This window comes from Mus musculus, chromosome 18 (assembly GCF_000001635.26).
Source record: "Mus musculus strain C57BL/6J chromosome 18, GRCm38.p6 C57BL/6J".
In the NCBI taxonomy this organism is placed as follows: Eukaryota; Metazoa; Chordata; class Mammalia; order Rodentia; family Muridae; genus Mus; species Mus musculus.
Window position 1 is genome coordinate 32,916,761 of NC_000084.6, and position 23,264 is coordinate 32,940,024.

The 23,264-nt window shown below is 41.0% G+C and overlaps 1 protein-coding gene and 1 long non-coding RNA gene across 8 annotated transcripts in view; one reads left to right on the top strand and one right to left on the bottom strand.

The window, feature by feature from the left end:
• Positions 1-7,038: 7,038 nt before the first annotated feature.
• On the bottom strand, positions 7,039-18,768 carry 2310026I22Rik. 2 transcript variants are annotated; one of them, XR_877284.3, is made up of 2 exons: positions 17,917-18,768; positions 7,039-7,193 (listed from the first exon to the last, which is right to left on the bottom strand). It is a non-coding gene; the product is annotated as an RIKEN cDNA 2310026I22 gene (long non-coding RNA). The 2 variants fall into 2 exon arrangements; XR_386153.4 differs by lacking the exon at positions 17,917-18,768 and adding an exon at positions 7,650-9,147.
• Camk4 (calcium/calmodulin-dependent protein kinase IV) overlaps positions 18,181-23,264 on the top strand; it is a 260,827-nt gene continuing 255,743 nt past the window's right edge. The window contains exons 1-4 of one of the 6 annotated variants that reach the window (XM_006525544.4): positions 18,181-18,243; positions 20,206-20,297; positions 21,826-21,893; positions 22,576-22,784. In XM_006525544.4, the coding sequence (XP_006525607.1) occupies positions 22,636-22,784 (149 nt within the window). In that variant the 5' untranslated portion in view covers positions 18,181-18,243; positions 20,206-20,297; positions 21,826-21,893; positions 22,576-22,635. The other 5 variants (XM_030250297.1, XM_006525543.3, XM_030250298.1 and 2 more) reach the window with 5 other exon arrangements.

Genomic DNA, 23,264 nt, shown 5'->3' on the forward strand with positions numbered 1-23,264 from the left:
TCAGCAAAGTGTTATGGTACAAAATTGACTCACAAAACTTACCAGTCTTAATACACATGAGTAACAAGCATGCTGAGAACAAGATCATGGGCACACTCCTCTTCCCAGTTTCTCAGATAAAATAAAATATTTAGAATATACATAAGCAAAAGAGGTTAAAAAATAATTCCACAATGAAAACTTTAAATGTGTGAAGAAAGAGATTAAGGAACATACTGGAATTTGAAGACCTCCCAAGCATAAAGCTTGGTAGAATTAACATTGTGAAAAAAAGACCTTCCTACCGAAACAATTTACTGATTCAATGAAATCAACATCCTCATCTCATACTTCACATAAATAGAAATAAAATCCTCATTCTGATATGGAACAACAAAAGACCCAGAATAGCCAATTAGTCCTAGATAAGTGTTTGTTTCTATGAATTCTGCTCATTTTAAGTGCATCTGTCTATGATCCCAACTTTTATATATCTGTTTCTATTGAGTCAGTTTTGTCCGATATTTGAATGGGTACTCCACCTTGTTTCTTGGGACCATTTGTTTGGAAAATTGTTTTCCAACCTTTTACACTGAGGTAGTGTCTGTATTTGTCATTGAGGTGTATTTCATGTATGCAGAAAAATGCTGGGTCCTGATTACGTATCCAGTCTGTTAGTCTATGTCTTTTTATTGGGGAGTTGAGTCTATTGATGTTAAGAGATATTAAGAAGTGATTGTTACTCCCTGTTATTTTTGTTGTTAGAGGTAGAATTATGTTTGTGTGGCTATCTTCTTTTGGGTTTGTTGAAAGATTACTTTCTTGCTTTTTTTAGAGCGTAGTTTCCCATATATTATGGGAGTTTTCCATATATTATCCTTTGTCAGGCTAGATTTGTGTAAATTTGGTTTTGTTGTGGAATATCTTGTTTTTCTCCGTCTATGGTAATTGAGAGTTTTGCTGGGTATAGTAGTCTAGGCTGGCATTTATGTGCTCTTAGAGTCTGTATGACATCTGCCCAGGATCTTCTAGCTTTCATAGTCTCTGGTGAGAAGTCTGGTGTAATTCTGATAGGTCTGCCTTTATATGTTACTTGACCTTTTCCCCTTACTGCTTTTAATATTCTTTCTTTGTTTTGTGCATTTGGTGTTTCGATTATTATGTTATGGGAGGAATTTCTTTTCTGGTCCAGTCTACTTGGAGTTCTGTAGGTTTTTTGTATGTTCATGGGCATCTCTTTCTTTAGGTTAGGGAAGATTTCTTCTATAATTTTGTTGAAGATATTTACTGGCCCTTTGAGTTGGGAATCTTTGCTCTCTTCTATACCTATGACCCTTAGGTTTGGTCTTCACATTGTGTCCTGGATTTCCTGGATGTTTTGGGTTAGGAGACTTTTGCATATTGCATTTTCTTTGACTGTTGTGTCAATGTTTTCTATGGTATCTTCTGCACCTGAGATTCTCTCTTCTATCTCTTGTATTCTGTTGGTGAGGCTTGCATCTATGACTCCTGATCTCTTTCCTAGGTTTTCTATCTCCAGGGTTGTCTCCTTTTGTGATTTATTGTTTCTATTTCCATTTTTAGATCTTGGATGGTTTTGTTCATATCCTTTGCCTGTTTGATTGTGTTGTCCTTTAATTCTTTAAGGGATTTTTGTGTTTCCTCTTTAAGGGCTTCTACCTATTTACCTGTGTTCTCATTTTTTTTTCTTTAAGGGAGTTACTTATGCCCTTCTTAAAGTCCTCTATCATTGTCATGAGAAGTGATTTTTAGATCCAAGTTTTGCTTTTCTAGGTGATGGTTTATCCAGGACTTGCTATGATGGGAGAATTGGGTTCTGATAATTCAAAGTAACTTTGGTTTCTGTTGTTTATGTTCTTTGGCTTGCCTCCTGCCAACTGGTTCTCGCTAGTGCTGCCTGCCCTGGCTATATCTGACTGGAGCCTGTCCTTCCTGAGGTCCTGGGTGTGTCCGAGCTCCTGGGAGTAAAGCTGCCTCTGGAATCCTGAGTTTCTGTTGTGACCAAGCCCCTGGGATCCTGGGCGTGTTAAAGTGCCTGGAAGTGGAGCTTCCTCTGGGTGTTGTGGAACTGGCTGCAGAGATCAGGCCCAAGGTCTGCTCAGGGTTCCAGCCCAGACCACTGGTCGGGCGGAGTTCCTGTGACCCAGGATCTCACTGGTCCCAGTTACTCCTGGTGGTGTTGGGACAGATTTTGTGTTCTCCTCACCTCTGATCCTATGATGCTGGGCTTGTTAGAGTGCCTGGGAGTGGAGCTTCCTCTGGATGTTGTGGAACTGGCTGCAGAGATCAGGCCCAAGGTCTCCCAGGGAACCTCCTTAACACAGAAAGTAAATAACAAAATAGTTTCAGGAAGTCCCTGAAACTAGTCAGACTCACAAGACTCCTCCCTCTGAAAAGTAGATGGTAAAGACTGCTGAGAGTCAATACCAGAAAAGGCAACGTGAAAAGAAGACTCTGAGACCAGACCAGCTGCCCCGGAGAAGCAGAAGCCAGCTGAACTGTCTGGAAGAGGTTTCACACAGGCTGTCTGAAAGAGGTTTCCTCAGGAAAAGTCTTGTCACACAACAAATAGGAGATTATTAAGTGGGCTTAGGGTATCATATGATCTTTTTCAACATCTGTTGTTTGATAATAGCATTTAGTGTGGGCAATGTAGTCTTGTGCAGTTCAAAATTTGTTAAAAGGTAGATCTCACATTATGTATTCTTGCTGTGTACAATGAACTTGAAAAACAGAGAAATAAAAGAAACTAAATATTGGTTCTGTTAGGTTGACTGTTCTGATAGGATCTTGTGTTTTCATGTTACCAAATTTACCCAGATGAGCACATTCGATATGTGGAGGTTTTTTCTTCATTTTAACCTATCAATGGAATGGCCCTAACAACAAACAAACAAACAAACAAACAAACAAACAAACAAATGTAATTAGCACTCCATGTCACTGAGATAACCCAAAATGGCCCTTTTAAGTGATAGGATACTTCTAGGAATGTGATGAATTTTTTCTTTAAAGGATGAGTTAGTGATTTTAAATTCCCAGGTTCATTAGCAATTTTATACATAATGTTTAAAATGATTTTGTATATAGCTGCAGTACATATTTCATTAAAAACACTGCGCTGACATTTTGCTACTGCACTGCTTCAAATCAAAACCGGATTATGTGGTTCACAGCTCCATTTTTTTAATAAGATTCAGGGTCTTTTAATGTGGCCTTCTCCACTAACCACTACATATTCAGATTACATGTGAGAACTGGTACAATAAACAGACTGAAATGAGTTCAGGAGGAAAGGGATGCAAAACTTCAACAATTCAGAGGAGACCAGGGAGGCTGGTGAAGAGGTTAATGTTTTGTTTTCAGAAACACAGGGATCAGAGAGTGACCAAAGTGACAGCACCACTTCTGTGCCCACGCATCTGTCAGCCAAGCAGACTGCTCAAGCAGCAAGGGCACTATGCCCTCACCCTGACTAAAGGGACCTGTGAACACTTGTACACAGTCTTATAATGAGAAGAAAAAGATTAATTAGTTCTGTTTTCTCAGGACATTTACTTCGTTAAATGTAATGTATTTGATGAATGATATCAATGAGCCAAAAAAAATTCGTGTTTTTGTAATAAAAACTTGTCTATTTAATAAAGCAGTTTCCTTATGTGTTAGTAAAGATACCTTAGCTCTTGGTAGAAGCTGGGATATTTCCTGAAACGAGACAAGCTTTCAGGAATAGAGAGTCTTGACCTTCCAATACGTCCCAGAATAGAACTGTCTGCCCTAATCGTGAACTATGAAGGCAGAATCCAGCGTTGTTAACCTACTTTGTGACCGTGGTTCTGGTGCGAAAGAAAGTGGGTCAGGAATGCCCTGTATTCATTTCAGGCTTGGCAGTTACTTCTGGGATTATAATTGCCTGCCTGCCTGCCTGCCTGCCTGCCTGCCTGCCTGGTGCTCCTTCCATTCCTTCACACCTAGCAACTCTACTAGAAAATAAGTGGCTTGTTTGCAGGCTGAAGTAACTGTTCAAAAAAAAACAGGAAGGGCTCCTCTGCTGTTGCAGACTGTCTCTAGAATTACAACCATTATCACCTAGTTTTAGTCATTTTCTCTTACAGCTTCAAAACCTGTGTCTGTCATCAGTATGCAATGGATTTCCTTTTCTGGGCAGTGATTGGTTTTGTACAGTGTATAAAATGTGCCTTGTCCAATATGAATATTCTAGCTTCTCATTTTAAGAGTATTTCTTAATAACAGAGATGAGTCTCTCTCGCACGCGCACTCTCTTTCTTTCCTTCCTTCCTTCCTTCTTCCCTCCCTTCTTCCATCCTTTCTTCCTTTCTTTCCTCCTTTACTTCTTTTCTCCCCTCCCCTCCCCCTCCCCTTCTTCTTCTTCTTTTCTTCTTCTTCTTCTTCTTCTTCTTCTTCTTCTTCTTCTTCTTCTTCTTCTTCTTCCCCCCCCTCTCTCTCACTCATAAAATTGGAGTGCATTGGTCTACTAGTTAAAGCAAGAACTTACAAATATCCTTCAATATTACTTAATATTTGCCATAAATATGACTTTATCCTTTCTCTTGTTTCTCTTGGTGTGATCAGGTTCCCTTTCTCTTTTTTCCCAGTGTTTGTGTGTGTGTGTGTGTGTGTGTGTGTGTGTGTGTGCGCGCGCGCGCGCACTTGTTACTGTGTGGAGGGGATGGTGCTTATGCCACAACACACTTGTGTGCTCACAGGACAACTTCCAGAGCTGTTCTTCACTTTCCATTTGTTTGAGTCAGATGGAGCAACTCTCATTTTCCACTTTAGACACCAGGCTAGGGGTTCACCTGTCTGCATCTTACTGTACAAGCACTGGGATTGTGGGTATACTGCTGCATGCCGCCTTATGTGAGTTGTGAACCCAGGTCTTCATGTGTGTACTGTGGCTTTTGCTTTACCCATGCAATCTTTCCCCATAGCACCCCATTTATTTATTTATTTATTTATTTATTTATTTATTTATTTATTCATTCATTTATAAATCTTCAGCTGGATTCTCACTATTTTCCTAGTCTGGGCTGAACTGGTGGTACTTTTAGCTCTGGCTGCCCAGTAGCAGAGATGGTACACATAGGTTTATATGCCATTGGCTGGCTTCAATTACTCTTTATTCTTTTTTTTTTCCTTTTGATTGCTTGAAAATTTAACTTCACTGAAATTTATTCATTCTACCATAAGTTAGCTTGCTATTTGAAATTCAAATTCCCACACAGAACATGAAAACAAAACATCAACGACTTTGTTGTGGCCACTGCTAGCGTCTGTCTGGTTCTCCCCCTCTCTGCAGGAAACAGAATGCAGATCTTGGAGGAAGCAGAAGGTATAAAAGTATGACTGCCCGTGTTTTCTTCTTGATGGGTCACTTTCCAATGTCAACCAGGAAAACAATGATTGAAAATGGCACTGTGCTGCCTGACCTTCCTCTTTGTCCATGGATGGATGTACCATGCTGGAGGTTGAACAGCCATGTTGAGATCATGCTATCAAAATCCACAAGAAAGGGAACAGAGCAGAATAGAGCGGTGTAGTCCCAGTTGGCACTCCAGAGCTGTGTTGGATTGTTGGCTTTCAGAGTCCCGTAACCAAAAAACCATCCGCCCCTGTGTGGTCAGAATTCTCATTTGTGTAGCTAGATACAATCATGATGGAAGTACCTTGCCCAGAGCACATCCAGCTGGTGGCCGTCATTAGACACTGTTGCCGATGGTGTAGGTCCCTTCCTCTTGCTAAATGCTAATGAGAACCCTTTGACTTCTTTTCCTCTTATTGACTGCTCAGAACTTTGGTGAAGATTATTATTTTATCTGATTTCAGAGAATAATTTTATTTCCGAGCCCTTTATTACCTCAAATCACTCAAGTTCCCTGCATGCAGGTATGGGGCTGCAAAGCTCATCTCTGTCCATCTTTCCTGTTCTTTGCCCTTCTTTATGTTAAGATTTCAATTCGGACTCATTTATTTGGATAACGTTCTTTTTTGAGTAGTCTCCTCAGGTAAGATCTGAGCTGATAGCACCTGTGCATTCTTGCTGATTGGGTCGTAGCTCTTTTCTGTGAGTAGCCTGCAGATGGTGTTTAGATGTCATCTCATTCCCAAGATGGTAGAAAAGTAATCTGATGTCAGTTTCTTTTTTCCTGCATAGCTAATTCTGTTTTGAAGCGTTTGTTGGAAAAAATGCAGGTGTTGCCTTTTTACAAGTCTTGTGGACTCTGAGTCAGCTTGCAGTTTTTCATTTGCAGCACCAATGTTTTCTGAATCTAGAGAATTTCCCTCTAGTGTACAATTATGGCCTACTGCTTCTCTCCTCTGATCTCCTATGATGTGATATTCAGACTTTGTGTTTTCTAAATTGCTTTTATCTTCCCTTAAGATTTCTATCTTTTTATTTTCGGGTCCTATGATTTGAAGCATCCCTGCATTTGGAGATCTCATGACAATATTGCAATTGTCAATGGTGCTTATTTTGTTCTTCATCTAGTTCCTTCTGCTCTCTTTAAATTAAAAGGCCCGACTTTCATTCCTAGAAAGTACCTTCTATTACTGGGTACTGTTCAGTGATTTTAGTGTTTTCTTGGTTTTTCTTGTTTTCTTCCACAGCCTGACTCCACCAACCCCAGGCCTTCCCCTTTCTTAGCTGCCCCTTCTTGCTCTTCCTTCGTCTGGCACTGGGCTCCTGGGAACGATGGATTTTCTTGGGCACTATGACTATCACATAACCAAAACATGGTGGACACATGACATCTTGTGTTCTTGGGAGTTAGGGAAAGGCAGATACAGTTCCACTTAAAGGAAGCCTTTCACCTCCCCATTTTGAACTACTTAGGCAGTTTTGAATCATTTTAGAAAATGAAATTTTGTGAGCATCCATTTCAGTACCTATTCTATGGAATTTATACAAATTTTTGTTGATATAAATACCATTCTCTCTATTGTACAAAAATGGAATTAGTAAATTTGCCTAAGCTTCCATTAGGGAGTAACAGAAACAACATGTAAAATCAGGCAGGATTTTCCCATAGTGGTAGTTCTCAAACACTATGCTATTTATCACACACAGGATGAATAACCAATACATACAAATGGATGAAGAGTAAACCTCTGGTCCCAAATTTCAGGGCTTGGGTCATCTCCTGAGGACTATCCTCCCCAGTCATCAGGCTCTGTAGGCAAGAGGAGAAAAAAATCTTGCACCCATCATTTCATACAGGCAGTGGAGGGTTTTGTACATATTTACCCACATGAAGTTACCTCAATACCCAGCCATCAACTGGACCAGGATAAAATATTTTGAATAGTCAAGACAAGAATATGAATTCATAAGGGCCCTTTGAATATCATCTTCTTGATGGTGAAGACCATTGTATTCCCAATATTCAAAACACGACAGAGATTATCTTAGCAGCTCACTTGATAATGAATAAATTATAGTAGACAATGGGTGCCTGAAAGTAATCATCAGAAAGCTCTAAGACACCAAGATGCTGTCTTCAAACTCCAGTCCTAAGAGTGGGCCATCTCTAGGTTGCTGCCCACTTAGAAGAGGGCCAGTGCTGCTTGTCTCCATCCTCTGTGTTACAAGTTTACAATAATTAAAGCACAAGACTTTAGTTTCTTACAGAGCAATTGAGAGGAACACTGCATCCATAGAAGAACTAGAGAGCTGTATGAACGCATAAGAGTCATGGTGATCAGGAGAAAACAAAGGGAGAGATGAAGACCATAAAAAGTGAGTGTGGAGTGGCAGCCATGCTCCACAGAGAAGGAAGTATTGCTTAGCAACTAGAAGTTTCAGGATCGAAAATTCTCAATTCCATTGGGGAAAAGTACAAAGTTTGGTAAATGTGCATCTAGGGTGGTGGATTTATGAGAAGGTTGTTGTGATGAATAATCTGCTTTGCAAATACACTTGGTTTTTCTTCTACAGTCACTGAAAACTTGGTCCCATCTCACTCCACAGGTCATAAGACAAACGACTGGGCTAGCCAAATTGAGGACCATCTTGTCCACCACAAAATGGGTCTAGGGATCCAAAAGGGAAAGATTTTCCACCATTGTTGTACCTTTTGGTTCTGACTGGCTTTACTGACACAAGGATGTATTCTCTGTTAAGGACTTTGAACCTGTGTTAACTACTAAGCGAAGCACTGAAGGGATTCTAAGTACACCTTTCTACCTCCCCTTCCTGATTTCTACCTGGTCTGACGTTCCTCGTGCATTTGCATTTGGCTTTGTAATGTCGAGCTTTTAGTTTAGTTTAGTTTTGTTTTTAATCTGTCCAATTATATTTTGGCTCAACTTTCATCATGAAGTTGAAGGTAACACCACTTAGACATGATTATCTAGGAATGTGAAGTATTCAATAAAACTCAATCCTCAAACTATGGCATCTTGGAGTGTGGAAAAAAATCTGAATTAAATAAAGAGTCCAAATTTAAAATAATAAGCTGAAAACTACCTTAAGTCCAGTGCTTTTTCAAATAAAAGCACAGAAGGAGCATGCGTGTCATAGCAAACACGTGAGGGCTGAAAGAGTTAACACTACTGCTGCTCAGGGCAGCTCCTACTGATCACTGCCAGGCTGGTTGTCTCCTTAGGATTTACTGGCTGAGCCAGAGGACCCACGCAGCCTCGTGGACGTGCGGCTTTTGCTAGTTCGAGGAGACATGGGAGAGGGAGCTTTTAGTTTTTAATACCAATGGTATCCTATTCTGTTATTGATGTGATGAAACAGGTATTGGAACTCTCCGATGTGCTATGTGTAGGTAGATCTCATTCATTTAAGTGTGCCATGAATTATATTCTACCCACACTGTGCATCGATGGGCACTAATATGGGTGATAGCTGTAAGTGGCCTTGAAATCTGTGAATGTATTTTTGAAAATATGCCGCTAGAGGCAAAGTTGCAATGCCAAGGAAATTTGAGATTTAAAATGTCTACCTCCTCAGTACCTTTCTCAAATACTTCATCGAAAAGACTCTTGTCTGCTGGCTGTGAATACTGCGGTTTCCCTATTATTATTCTTAAATGAGACAGCTTATGCCATCTAGAAGTGGAAACACATACATAGATGGACAGACAGATACAGATGCAGACAGACCAACAAACACACACTCAGAGACAAACACATACAGAGGTAGACAGACTCACACACATGCACACACATAGAGACTGACAGACATACACAGAGGCAGGCAGGCAGGCAGGCAGGTACATCGAGCACAGACGGACACACACACACACACACACACACACACACACACACACACAGAGTTACTGCTATGAATGAATGTCCTTTCCACATTTATTGACTTCTCCTTTGAGAGTTGCCATCTGACATCTTTTACTCATTTTAACATCAAGTTCTTTGTCTTTGCCTAAGTCATAGTGGGCTTTATACATTATAGTTATTAATACCTTGCCTGCTAGACATGCACTGTGGTAATTTATCTCTGCCACTTAGATTTTATCCTTTCTGTTCTCCAAAATATACAGAAGCTTTAAAGCTACTTAGGTAACATTATTTGTAATAAATATAATTTATTACAAATTGTCTATCCTTCAGTGGTCTAGCCTTGAATTCTTAAGATCCTTAGCCTATGGCTTTAGAAGGTAGGCTGCTAACACATTTACATTTTTGCCTAATGCTTCGAAATCATCAAACCTGTCTTAGTAGATGATATGAGGTATAGATACTTTATTGTTCTTTTAAATATTGATAGCTACTTTTCTTACAGTTTAATGATTAACCATTTTCTTTTCTTTTTTTTTTTTTTTGTTTGTTTGTTTTGTTTTTTGAGACAGGGTTTCTCTGTGTAGCCCTGGCTGTCCTGGAACTCACTTTGTAGACCAGGCTGGCCTTGAACTCAGAAATCTGCCTGCCTCTGCCTCCCAAGTGCTGGAATTAAAGGCGTGCACCACCACCGCCCGGCCTCAATTAACCATTTTTCTTACTTGTTAGATCAAATTGATCATAAAGTCTTATATACACACGAGTCTCTTATGTATTCTATTTAGTTTTACAGATTTGTTTTCCTATTTAAACTCAATAGGGTTAATTACATAGATCTCATAGCATGTACACACACATAAAATTGAAAATTCTTTTCCCATTGATTTTTAGATTATTTTTTACTGTTCCGATGTTTCCTTGTTCATAAAGAAGAAGCCATTGGGCATAAATATATAAGTAGGTATAGAATTTCATTCTCTGAGTATCTTATATTTCTATGATCTCCATTTTCTCGCTGGATGTTTAGAGAAAGATCATTTATTACTGTTGTCTCTTGGTTTTTTGTGTGCTTTTTCTGTGGCTTCATATGTCACCTTAATGGTGTGGCAGGCATCTTTTGTGTGCTTTTGTCTTAATTAGAATGCATGACAGAACTTACCATTAATTATGATGTTTTCTGTAGATTTTGTGTAAACACCTTTTATTGGATTGAAACTGTTTCCTTTTGGTCTTTGCTTGCTAATTACTTTTGAATCATTAAAAAAAAAAACCTGAATATAAACAAATGGAGTTTCTCCTCATTTTACTGACAATGATATTTTTGTTTAGTTTCTTAAGTATAGTCAGGTGTTCTTTGAAAGCTTCAGTTACATTATCTTTTAACTGTATATTTCAAGACTTTTCCCCCTGTTTAACCAAACATCAGGGAGGAATTTATATATAACTGGAAAATGGAACCATAAAAGTCATTAAGGAAAAATTGGTGGATTGACTGTCCATTAATGAAGGAGGAAGGAGAGCAGTATTAGTTTAGATAGATGGTGGGTGAACAACATATCACAAAGCAAATGCTAAACCAGTGTGGTGATGTGTGAATTGTGTCCAGTGTAGTAACTGCTTAGTGCAATGACACTCTGTTTTTAAAGGTTTTTACGTATTTTGTGTATGAGTATTTGCTTGCATGTATGTATATGTTCCACATTTTGCCTGGTGCTTACAGAGGCCAGAAGAGGGCTGTAGTTTCAAACTTTTGTTAGCCTTCATTGTGGCTGCTGGGAACTGAACCCTGGTACTTTGCAAGATCACTCATGCTTTTAACTGCTCTTTTATCTGCCTCTCCAGCCCTAACGATATCCTATCTTTAGCCTCTTAATGTTCTGAAATGTTAAGTCACATCTGATTTTTTTTTTTTTTTTTGCAAATGCCAGTGATGGAGATAGCTCCTACTCGATTGTTGTAGTCTCATTAAGTTTCTACTGATTTTGGTATGTTTATATACATTTATGTTCAAGGGATTATGTGTTAATTCAATTGTGTCTCTCTTGTACACCTTGTGTTCTGTTAACAGAGTTATTTTATTCTCATCAAATGATTTACAAAGCTTCTCATATTTTCCCCTGTTCTGGAATAGCTTACGTATGTCTAGTACGGGAAATATCCACTGTTTGAAGTTAGTTTGAAATTACCAGGACTTATGTAATTTTGAAAGAGCGTTGTTTTAATTGATTGTCATCATTTCAATATTAGTTGTCATAATAGATACTTCTCTGTGAAGTAATATACTTCATCTCTTGTTTTAAGTTTGCAACATAAAGACAACCACACAGTTTTGTTTTGTTTTTTAAAAGAGCTCTTGCTCTGGAATGTCCCTCTTGGAATCCAGCCACCACGCTGTGAACAGCCCACTCACTGTCATCCTAGTGATCTCGAAACTGAACTCACTCAGCTTCCATCCACATGAATGAGCCCAATTAAGGTCCCAGATGACTGCAACTGCAGCCAAGTTCATTGATGCTTGGAGAAATGCCCCACTGAGCCCAATCATGAGAGACAACAGTTATTTTAGGCCCTTAGGCAGTAGAGTAACTTGTTATGCAATAGAAGTGTAACCATAACATGTTGTCACAATACTCCAGGAGCCACCAAACTCTATTCAGTTGGATAGTTATTGCTATCTAAGTGGTGGGTGATACAGTTCTAAAGTTACAACATCAGAGCCTGTTTCCCTGGGTCACTTTCTGTTAACTCTTTACAATCAAGTCCCCTGAAAAGAGTTTGTCAAGGTAGAGAAGACAGAATATGCATGAGAAAAGACTTTTGAGCACCAATCAGCACTGAGATCCCTGTAAAGAATGAACAAGGCAGGAAGAAGCCATCCCTGGGGTCTAACTGAACCATCCTGAGAGCTGTGGGGATGGAGGGTTCCTATAGAGTTGTGTGGAATTGAGGCGGGGGTCTCTAAGCCCAGTCAATGGATACAAGATCTTACCAGGGATTGGGCTAAATCTGACAGTCATCTAGACAGTGGATCTGGGTATCCCATGAGCCGCATTGTCAGCGAGTGTTAAGATTTTTTTCTTTCTCTCTCTTTTTTTAAATCTTTAATCTTTTTTTATAGTCCGGTCATTATCCCTATCCTGGTCTGCCCTCGAACTCTTCTTCATCCCATTCCTCTATCCCTATCTCCAAGAGGATGTTCCCCGCTCCCCACCTGATCAGGCCTCCCCACTCCCTGGGGCCTCAAATCTCTCAAGGGTTAAGTGCATCATCTCTCACTGAGTCCAGACCAGGCAATCCTCTGCTGTATATGTTTTTTTTGGGGGGGGCGGGTGGGGTGGGAGGCTCATATCAGCTAGTGTATGCTGCTTGATTGGTGGCTCAGTGTCTGAGTGATCTTGGTGTCCAGGTCAGTTGAGACTGTTGGTCTTCCTATGGGGTTGCCCTCCTCCTCAGCTTCTTCCAGCCTTTCCCTAACTCAACCACAGTGGTCCCCTGCTTCTGTCCATTGGTTGGGTGTAAGTACCTACATCTTACCCATTCAGTTGCTTTTTGGGCCTTTTAGAGGGCAGCCATGCTAGGCTCCTGTCTATAAGCATAGCATATCATGAATAATATTACCAGGCCTTGGAGCCTCCCCTTGAGCTGGATCCTAAGTTGGGCTGATCACTGGACCTCCTTTCCCTCAGCATTTTCTCCATTTTTGTCCCTGCAGTTCTTTTAGACAGAAACAATTCTGGCTCATAGTTTTTAACTGTGGGATGGCAAGCCCATCCCTCCACTTTTTAAGTTCCCTCTCCCCACTGTTGAGCATTTCATCTAAGGTCCCTCCCTTTGAGTCCTGAGCGTCTCTCACCTCCCAGGTCTCTGGTGCATTCTAGAGGCTAACCCCCCCGCCCCCCACCCTCCGCCACCTCCTGAGGTTCCATTCTTTCTGCTGGGCTTCATTCCTGTTTCTCCCAATACCTGATCATGCTCCTCCTTTCCTCTCTCTGTCTTCTCTCCCACCCAGGTTCCTCCCTCCCTGTGCCCCCCCCCAATGGCTTTCTTCTCCCTCCCAAGTGGAATTGAGGCGTCCTCACTTGGGCCCTTTGGCTTGTTAACCTTCTTGAGTTCTGTGGGTTGTGTCCTGGGTATTCTGTACTTTTTTGGCTAGTATCCACTTATTAGTGAGTACATACCAAGCATGTCCTTTTGGGTCTGAGTTACCTCACTCAGGATATTTTGGGTTACAGCTGTAGAGGGACCCAGTCTATCAAGGCAAGAAAGATGTTACTTACAGTGGACAAGAGGGTGGCTGGTCACAGGGTATTTGCACTCAGGTCAGAGAGAAGCTGCTTAGCCTCTTGTTTGTGTGGATTCTGTGTATCTTGTGTTGGCCAGCAGAGACTGGTGTATGGGCTGCATGTCATATTCCAAGAGGTACCTGTCTAGGATTTTTAGACTATTCCACTGTTCTATGACCTTATTTCTCTGAAGGGTTCATAAAAACCTTAACCTGGTATTTCGGTCTTTTTTAATTTTTAATTTTTATTTTTTTTAGATTTAATGGTGTTCTATGTATATGGGTGTTATGTGCATGCATGCCTGTGTACCACGTGTCGGCTGGTACACACAGAAGGCAGAAGATGTAGGCTCCTTGTGGCTGGCACCACAGTTGTCTGTTAACCACTATGTGAGTATTGTGACATGGAACCCAGGTGCTCTGGAGGAGCAGCTGGTGCTCTAACCACTGAGTCATCTCTCCAGGCCCTGTTGATTTTTTAAACAGCACTGTATGTGTTCCAGTAGCCTCTGTTTTTAAGTTTTTTGGTATTCTTTTCTTTTTTATTTCCAAGGGTGCTTTACATATTCTGGATGTGTAATCTTTATCAAGTATTTTTCTTGAGACTATTACCTCCCAGTTTGTGACTTTGTTTCACCTTTTTTTTTTTTTTTTAGAATTGGTTATATTCTAACTTTTAAATATTTCTCTTTTAGAGAATAGAGACCTCATTAAGGCATGTCTGAGATATCTCAAGCTTCAGGTGGTTCTGGGAGATAATTTTTTTTTACCATTTCTTCCAGGAGAATTATTGTAGGTCTAACTTTGGCACATAAGTTTATGATACACGTTACTTTGTCATAAAAGAAAATATTGGGGCCCATTTTTTCTGTTATTACTTTTTGGAAATACACGGTTTTGTCCACTTAATGCTTTAAATTATTTAAAAATGAATTAGTCATATCTATATGTTTTAGAACTATTTTTTTGTGCTAAGCTCTGTTTTCTGTCTTTAGATCTTTTCATTTCTGTAGCTTCACAGTGAGTCTTAAGTTAAATTGAGACTTACAACTTCATTCTCTTACAATATTGTCTTTTAGGATTCAGTAAGGGGGGAACAGGTTTGCTACCAATATTGACTCTTCTCATCAATGATGTTGCCTTAACATTTATTTGTATCTTGTTTTATTTCTGTCAGAAACCCTTGATAGTATCAAGAACAGAGGAATTGAAAGCTTGAAGTGTTTGATAGATGTTCTTATGCCTCTTTATTCAGATTGTATATGGAATATTTATATTCATATTATCATTGCCTTAGTACACAGAAATATAATTGACTTTAAAATTTTTATTACTTGTGTATGTGTGTGGTGTGTATGTGTGTGTGCTCTCTGTGTTTGTGTCTTTGTGTGCCGTGTGTGTGTGTGTGTGTGTGTGTGTGTAGATGCCTAAGAATTCCAGAATAGGACATCAGATCCCTTGGAGATGGATGGCTACAGGTGGTTGTGAGCCTCTTGGTGTGGATGCTGGGGACAGAAGTTGGGTGTTTTGGAAGACCAGCAAGTGCTCTTAACCACTGAGTCATCTCTCCAATCCCTAATGAGTTGTTTTCTACAGGTTTGTATGCTGTGACTTTGCCAAATTCAGTGATTAATTTTAGGATTCTGAATTAATTCAATATCTCAAAGAATTAAACTTTTACTTTCTAAATATTTATTGTCTTTTGAATTTTCCTTCGTTAGAGATTTGGCTGTTTTCTGTTATTATTTAATCAATAGATTAAATGCCATCATTGCTATATAATTTGCATATAAAAATTAATAGATTTTTAAAGGTGTATTTCAGTTCCAAGAAATCCACAAAGTCCTATAATCATCACAGTAATCTAACCTTCCACAAGTCTCCCCAGCCCCCTTTCTTCTTGATCCCTCCCCCCACCCCAGTGGCCCCGAAAGGCACAGATCTGCGTTCTGTGGTATTAGCTTAGATCTTTCTCAAATATTATGCACAAGGAATTGTATCTAGTATTTTATGCCATATTATGCTATCTTACCTATACTATAAATCATAAAATTCAATGTTATCATTCTTTTTAACTGCATGTTGTCTCTAAATAAACTATATTGCCTTTCATAGTTATATTCATGCTCAATTCTGCTCTTTGTTCTATATACATATACACACATACATATCTGTATATCTATATCTTGACTTTAATATAATTTATTTAATTTTATCAAAACCACATTTCTTTATCATAATAATCACCTGGGCATGAGTTCTTTCATACATAGTTTAGCCATATTTGAATTTCGATCTTGAAAGACATTTTGTGGGCTTTTCTATTTCTTTAAGTAGTCAAACATCTTCTAAGTTACATTACATTTGAGAGTTCATTGCTTTAATTATTGGCCATACTTTTATTAGTTCTTTGAGACTTTATACTGTGCTTTGATTATTCTTCAGCCCCCAACCCTCCTATCCAGCTGCCCTTCCCTGCTCACCCAGTTTTGGCTGCAATAGTATACACTTCATGTGGGCAACCATCTGCTTTCTGCTTTAAGTCCCACTCTACAGATGAAACTCACACCTGGCACCATTATTAGGCCAAGAACCTGTTCCTTGATACATGATAGGCTCTAAGGGAGACTTATTGCCATTCTTTGGCTAAATGGGTACATATTTAATCAACTCCCAATGACCTACTCTTATATCCATATATCTCAAACTTGATTAGAGAAGTTTCTATTTGCAGTAGATAGTGATTAACACAGAAACTCACAACTGGCTAAAGTTTAGAGAATAAGGGACTGTGGCATGCTTAACTCTAAACAGGCATCTACATCATATGACCCTCTCTGAAAGGCTCTGTTGAGGTTTGGTCTGTTGCCATGTATTGTAATGCTAAATTCTCTACCTGAGCGTCTAGTTGTCTATGAAAGAATGCTCATGCTTACCAGCTTTTGCTGTGCAAACTTTGTTCCTTAATTTATTAAGGAACTATTTGATAAATAAAAATGGCTATAGCCAATTCCTGGAGGGATTAGGGGTAGGCGGGCTTTGAGTTACCTGTTTGGGGGGTAGGTCACAGAGGGAGGAGAGAAGAAAGTACTGGGAGAGGAGGAAGCCACCATGAGTACATGGCCAAGAGAGGCAGCAAGTATTTGGGGTACTCTGTTGGGGGGTTCTTCGTTGGGGAAGAAGTCAGGCAACAGTTAGAAACATAGATTAAGGCTTACCCCCAGTAATTGTCAAAGCCAAATAAAATAACTGTAGTCTGAGTCTCATTCATTCATCAGGTAGATAGGGATATGTTTGAATTGGATCGACTACAAGGATCAAGAATCATTGCAGAAGAAGTAGGAAGGTTAAGCCGTAATCATAATCGCCAAAGACAACGGAGGCCTGCAAGGGAAGTGTCTTCTGGAAGCAGGAGAATTGAACATACAAACATTCAGTAGCGTTGACATACACAAGACCTGTATGAGCTCAAGAAAGATCCAATCCTACCATGAAGGGAGGAGGTTAGAGCAAAGTTCTACCCTTAGCTGAAGCACTATTTGTCATTGATAGCTGCTGCGAGGAGTCAGTCTTAATAGTGTAGCTCTTCACAACTGGAGAGATGACTCAGTGGTCAGCAGAACTGCTGCTCTTCCAGAGGACCAGAGTTCAGGTCCTAGTACCCTATGTCAGCTTACAACTGTCTGTAGCTCTAGTCTCAGAGGGATCCAGTGCCCTCTAATGGGCTCTGTGGGCACTGTATTCTGCAGTGTTTAGACATGACACACAGACAAAACACAAAAATAAAATACACATAAAATAAAAAAGACATTTAGTTTTTCAAAAAAATGTGTAGTCCCTGGTAAACAGACCAGACTCCAGTGGAAGGCCACACATGACAGTATATGGGCAGAACAAACTGCAGCTGCATTTTTTAAAGGCTAAGCTATTTTTTGATGAGCAGCAATACAGTTTTCTATCGCTACTTTCCTAAATTTCTAATATGGATACATTCAACACTTAACAAAAACATCTCCCACTTTCAAGTTTGATACAGATGGTGTTATTTCTGCTGTTTAGTTTGTTGAGTTTCTTGGATCCTTAACTAATATTTCAAAAAATCTGATGGAATATTCAGGTTATAGTTTTGCCAAGTAGATTCCCCACTCTAATCTTATGTCTTCTCATTTGTCAGTAAGAAATCACAGTATTGTCCAACCAACCAGGTTCTTGCATATTCTTTCAGCGTCTTCTCTTTCCTTTTTCTGGGTTAGGTAATAACCATTTTTTTTATTAGTTCCTTATTGTTGAATAAAAGCTAATCTAGAATCTACTGCCTTGAAACCGCTGTATTCATTTGTCTCTCATGATTTCTCTGTACACAGAATTACCTTGAATGATCAACTATCTCATTGAATTATTTGGCTCAGTTCTCCCATGTGTTTGTCGTCAGATGCTTGCTGTGGCTGCTGTCACCCATGTCTTGACTTGAGTTTGGAATCTACTCCTGGGGTAGCTCGCTTACTCAGCCGAAATCCTTTTTCTAGGAGTTTGCATGTGAGTGTCCTTTCTTCAGAATGAGCAAACAAAGGGAGGAAGACATCATCAAGACATCATCGTCTGGGCCTTTATGACCTGCGCTTCCATCACGGTCTGTTTTTCAACTAGGCCAGCCGTGGCTCAGTGTGGGAGGGGAACTCAGACATGAACATAAGGAGGTGAAGTTCTCTGAGCTCTATCTTAGTCATTGGGCACTAGACCTATTGTTAAGACCACCCAGCCTTCTTTCTGTAAACTGCAAGTCTTCTTCCTTAGGCCCTTTTCATAAAACTTCTAAAATTCAGATGACACCGTTCTGAAATTTCCATAATCCTTCTGAATAGTTTCCATTTCTCTGGTCAGAATCCCCAGCTTTAGTCTCACTGTAGCCGATTCCATTTTAATTATTTTAACGTTTTTATTTTCTGTTTTAAATCTTTCTTAGGATTAGGCTATGAATCATCTTGGAATTATTTTGTGTAATTTTACTATCAGCTCCAATTCACATTTTCCTATAGTTTTTATGTGTCTAGCAATTTTTAAAAATTATATGTTGGATGTTATCAATAGTCATCTGCAAATATTCAAATTATATAATATTCATATAAAATTATTTCTTAATTCCTTCACCTAAACACACATTTAACTCAGTGTAACTTTTAAAAAATGATATATTTTATGCACATTGGTGTTTTTCCTGTATGCCTGTGTGAGGGTATCAGATCCTCTGGAACTGGAGTTACAGACAGCTGTGAGCTGCCATGTGGGTGCTGGGGAATTGAACCCAGGTCCTCTGGAAGAGCAGCCAGTGCTCTTAACCTCTGAACTATCTCTCCTGCCCAGATTGGTTTAACTTACACTCCAAACCATGTACATTTTCTTAGTCCTTTTGCTTGCTTGATTATCAATTTATTCCGATTTTATTGAAATTTAGCACACATTTCTACACTGTAAGAGATTAGCCTATTCTTTTAGTACAAGTGTGTATAGACTGTAAATTTCTCCACAGTGGTCCATTCTTTCTGCAATTTTCTTCTGTTTCTACTAGCCTGCTAGTAGAACTGTCTGTTGTCTGGTATTTTAAGATATGAAGACTAAAATTTACTCAAAATTCTTCTGTGGGTGACATCATTTCTATTTCAACCCGTTTGGCTCTTACCTTGAACATTTCAATAACTATAGTCCAGGAAATGTAGTTTTTATACACAGGAGAGTTATCAGAATGAGAAATTGTCCATTAGTGTGTTAGAGATACAGTAAACAGCTCCTTTATGTGACTGATGAATCTACTTAACAGTGGACAATTCACGGAAATCACAAGGATTGGCCATGTTGCTCAGTGGTAGAGCGCTACTCATGATGTGTACTGCAAGAAAACAGAAATCAGGCTCCTTCCTTCCTTCCTTCCTTCCTTCCTTCCTTCCTTCCTTCCTTCCTTCCTTCCTTCCTTTCTTCCTTCTTCCTTCTTTCTTTCCTCCCTCCCTCCCTTCAGCACACCAGCTATTGGTTTATTCCCCAATGGTTCTTGCTTGTTCTGTTTTCCAGTGAAGAACTGTCCAGTGTCTATGTGGATGGGAATACGATGGGTATAAGACAATAAACTGTCATCCTCTTTTGAGATTATAGATTTCATACTGCTGCTTTTTCCAGAATTACACTTAATTTCTGTTTTGAATATGGCATCAGCTGTAGCATCTGACTAACACAAAATTTACCACTGTTCAGCATTTACAGAGTCAAATCTATTGCATTCCTTTAGGCTTTGGAGATGGTGTGTCTGGCCTGGCTCCAGGAGTGTCAGGACCATGGAATGCCTTTAGACACTTCCATCCAATGTCTTGTTCTCTGTCTCCCGCTTCAAAGCCTTTCTTGAGCTCCTTTGGTAAGAATTAGATTCTTTTCTTATGATCTTTTCCTACTCCAAGTCTGTATCTCAGGTCTTCCAAATCTTCTGAGTCTGTTACTCTTTATACATCTGTTCAAGATTGAGTTAACATTTTTTTTTGATGCATTTATGTTTCTTTTTTTTTCATTTTAGCCAAGGCTTAGTAAAAATGATGAATTTCATCTATTTAATCCTTGTTTCACTTGCTTTAAAATAACATCTTGTACTTTATGTTCATCTCTTTAAAATGAGAAAGGCGGCTTCATGGATTAAAGGAAATACATCACCTCCCCCTTGCTTCCCACAAGACATCATCCCAAGACTTCCAGTGGATGCATGAGGCTACAGGTAGCTCTGAACTCTGCCTAAACTCTGCTTTTCCCACACAACATTCAACGATCTGTGATGGCTAGTAACAAACTCAGGAGGGTAGCATATGAAGGAGGGATGCATCGGGCAGAAGAGTGACTTGTATCCTGTTTAGGGTAGAATAAGCTCTCAGAGTTTACTGTGCCATCTAGTAGAGTAGGGAATTGTTCATTTCTGGAATTTTCCATCTAATACTTCCACTCCAGTTTACTGCAGCTAACTGAAAACATTGGTAGCAAAACTGCAAACATGGGGATGATGATGATGATGCCGCCTGCCCCTCCCCCCACTGCCCCGTAAGTCCTTTGTGAAGTGATATCTATCAAATGACCAATCTTGTACTAAAAGTAAATATAATTTCTATGGTCACCTCTGTACTACACTTGGCTTCTTTCCCCAACCATTGTCTTTGAAAATGGCAGGAAAACAATGGGGTCACCATCTCTCCAATATGTGCTTGCTTTAGACCCAGGTTGTTAAATAATTTACAACAGATTCACATTTATAGCCACTGTTGCTTCTGGGGGGCTTGCTTCAATGAGCTGTGATTTCAAATCGCCTAGCAACTACTTTATGGTCTCTTCCCAACCATCACTGCCAGCCAAGGGAAACTTACTTTGTGAGTGCAGGATTTAGACAGCATTAGCATCTTGTTTTGTTTATGACATTTTAATGTGTCACTAAAAAGCAATGCATTTTTAGTCTCTCACCAAATATCCAGTATACACGGGACCTTGAGTGAACCGTACGTACATTTGCCACTTGTACAATATTGTATTTTGAGCATTTTCTCACCATCATCACCTTCAAGGAATAGTTTTGTATTGAAATTTAAACTCTTCTGACTACGATTGGATTGTTTCGTTTTGGTATTGGAGAGTTCACCAGTATTATAATAAGTACTATCTAAAAAAATAAGAGGAAAAAATTGGAACTACTTGTGACTGATGCCTCCAGGAATGGAGACTTGCTGGGAATAGTTCAGCGCATATTGGAGAAAAGGTAGAAAAAAAAGCCCTAATATCCCTGTAATATTAAATGGATAAATGGTCTAGAGCCATTTAGCGCAAATTGGATGTGATACAGTAACTACCTTTATGCTTTATACTGTGATGTAGTAACCGTGGTGTGCACACCTACACACACACACACAGACACACACACACACACACACAGTCACACACACTTTACAATGACATGACTAATTGTTGTTTATCTTTGCTGAAATCCTAGAAGAAATAAAGCCCAAGGGTTTCTTATTCAGCCAGTACTTAAAATCGCCATGGCAGTTGATGAGTGAACATTAGAATGCTTCTGATGGGGTACAGCTCACGGGAAGAAAAAGGCTCTAACTGTAGCAACCTTCTCTGTCAAGAATAGTGACAGGGCCTGCCTTAGGGCAGGTTTGCCTAGTTGGCTTCTCTGGAGCCTTTCTCTGAGTCTTTTCAGCTGCTGGTCTTCAGATGCTGAAATTGGACTAGACACAGCCAAGTGTGTGCCCTTTTAGGAGCTCTAACAGAGCCAGAGGCGACAGGGCCACCAGCAGCGATGACAAATTGAAGACTTCAATCAAAGGTGAGTCAGGTCAGCATGGACCTAGGCCCTTTCCTCTCCTCTGGTGTGCACTGAGTTCCAGCAGAAGGCAGCCTGCCAGGAGCTGGCAACCACAGGACACCCTCCTCTATCATCCATATAAGCTTTGACATAGGGACCAACAAGGGGTGACTGGTTAGCTGGTGCAAGGTGGAAGGGAGGGACTCGCCCGCTTCGAGCCTCGCTCCAGGAAACATGAGTTGCGCCAACAATGACCAGGTCTCTTTCTCACCACGCACTTGGTACTTTCCACTCCTGGTGCTCGCCTCCGACTGAGAGGTCTCCTTCTAAGCTGCCGGCTCCTGCCGAGGGCGAGGAGGAAGATGCACGCGGGGGGTCCTAGTGGCTTCCCCAGGCAAATGCTTTAGGTGGCCCTGCGGCAGCCTCAGCCTGGAAGGGAGAGCACAGGGAGGGGGCTGGCAGGGCAGGCGGGAGGGAGGCACGGAGGTGGGGCGGCGGGAGCGAGGGGGAGGGCGCCTGAGCTCTGCGGTTCCCTGCCTGGTCTCTGCCGGCTGGCGGTGGCTCCGGGTTCCCCTGCGCCGGTGCTCGCGGTCTCGGGCATCTCCGCCCGCCCTCGCTCCCGAGCGCGGAGGCGAGCCGCAGCCCAGCGCGGCGGTGGGCGTGTGCGCGCTGAAGGACGCCTCCTCTCGCTCCCGTGTTGCAGGCGGCGGCCGGCGGCTCGAGCTCCGGCAGCGGCGGCGTCTTCCGGAGTCCCGCGGCGAAGATGCTCAAAGTCACGGTGCCCTCCTGTCCCTCCTCGCCCTGCTCCTCGGTCACCGCCAGTACTGAGAACCTCGTCCCGGATTACTGGATCGACGGCTCTAACCGAGATCCTCTGGGCGATTTCTTCGAGGTGGAGTCAGAGCTGGGACGGTAAGGCGAGGGGTGCTGGACCAGGCGGAGCGTGGAGGCGCGGGCTCGGGCTGGGAACGCCTGCAGCGTGCACGCTAGTTGTCCCTCTAGCTGCGACACCTCCCGAGGGTGAGGGTGTCGGACTAGCAGCCCCTCTGCCTTTGATCTCTCTCCAGCCTAGTCAGTGTCTGGGCAAGAGCTTGGCTCTAGACCGATGTAACCAGGCTCTCCCCGGAGCGCCTAGGCCGGTGCAGCTGCAAGCATCCGCCAGACTCTCCCGCCCTCCCTCCGTGGAACTGGCTGCCACTTGGGTGATACCTCTTACCACACGTGGACTCTGCTTTCCTAATTAGTGGCTTTGCTCAGATTATAGTTTGTCAGAGGGATTTGTGTGTCTAGTTAGTTTTGGGTTGGGGGGCTGCAGCGTGCCTTTCTACATCGTGGTGGATTTATTAAATTAGAAATTCCTGCGTACCCTCATCAAGCTCTCCAAAGCAAGTG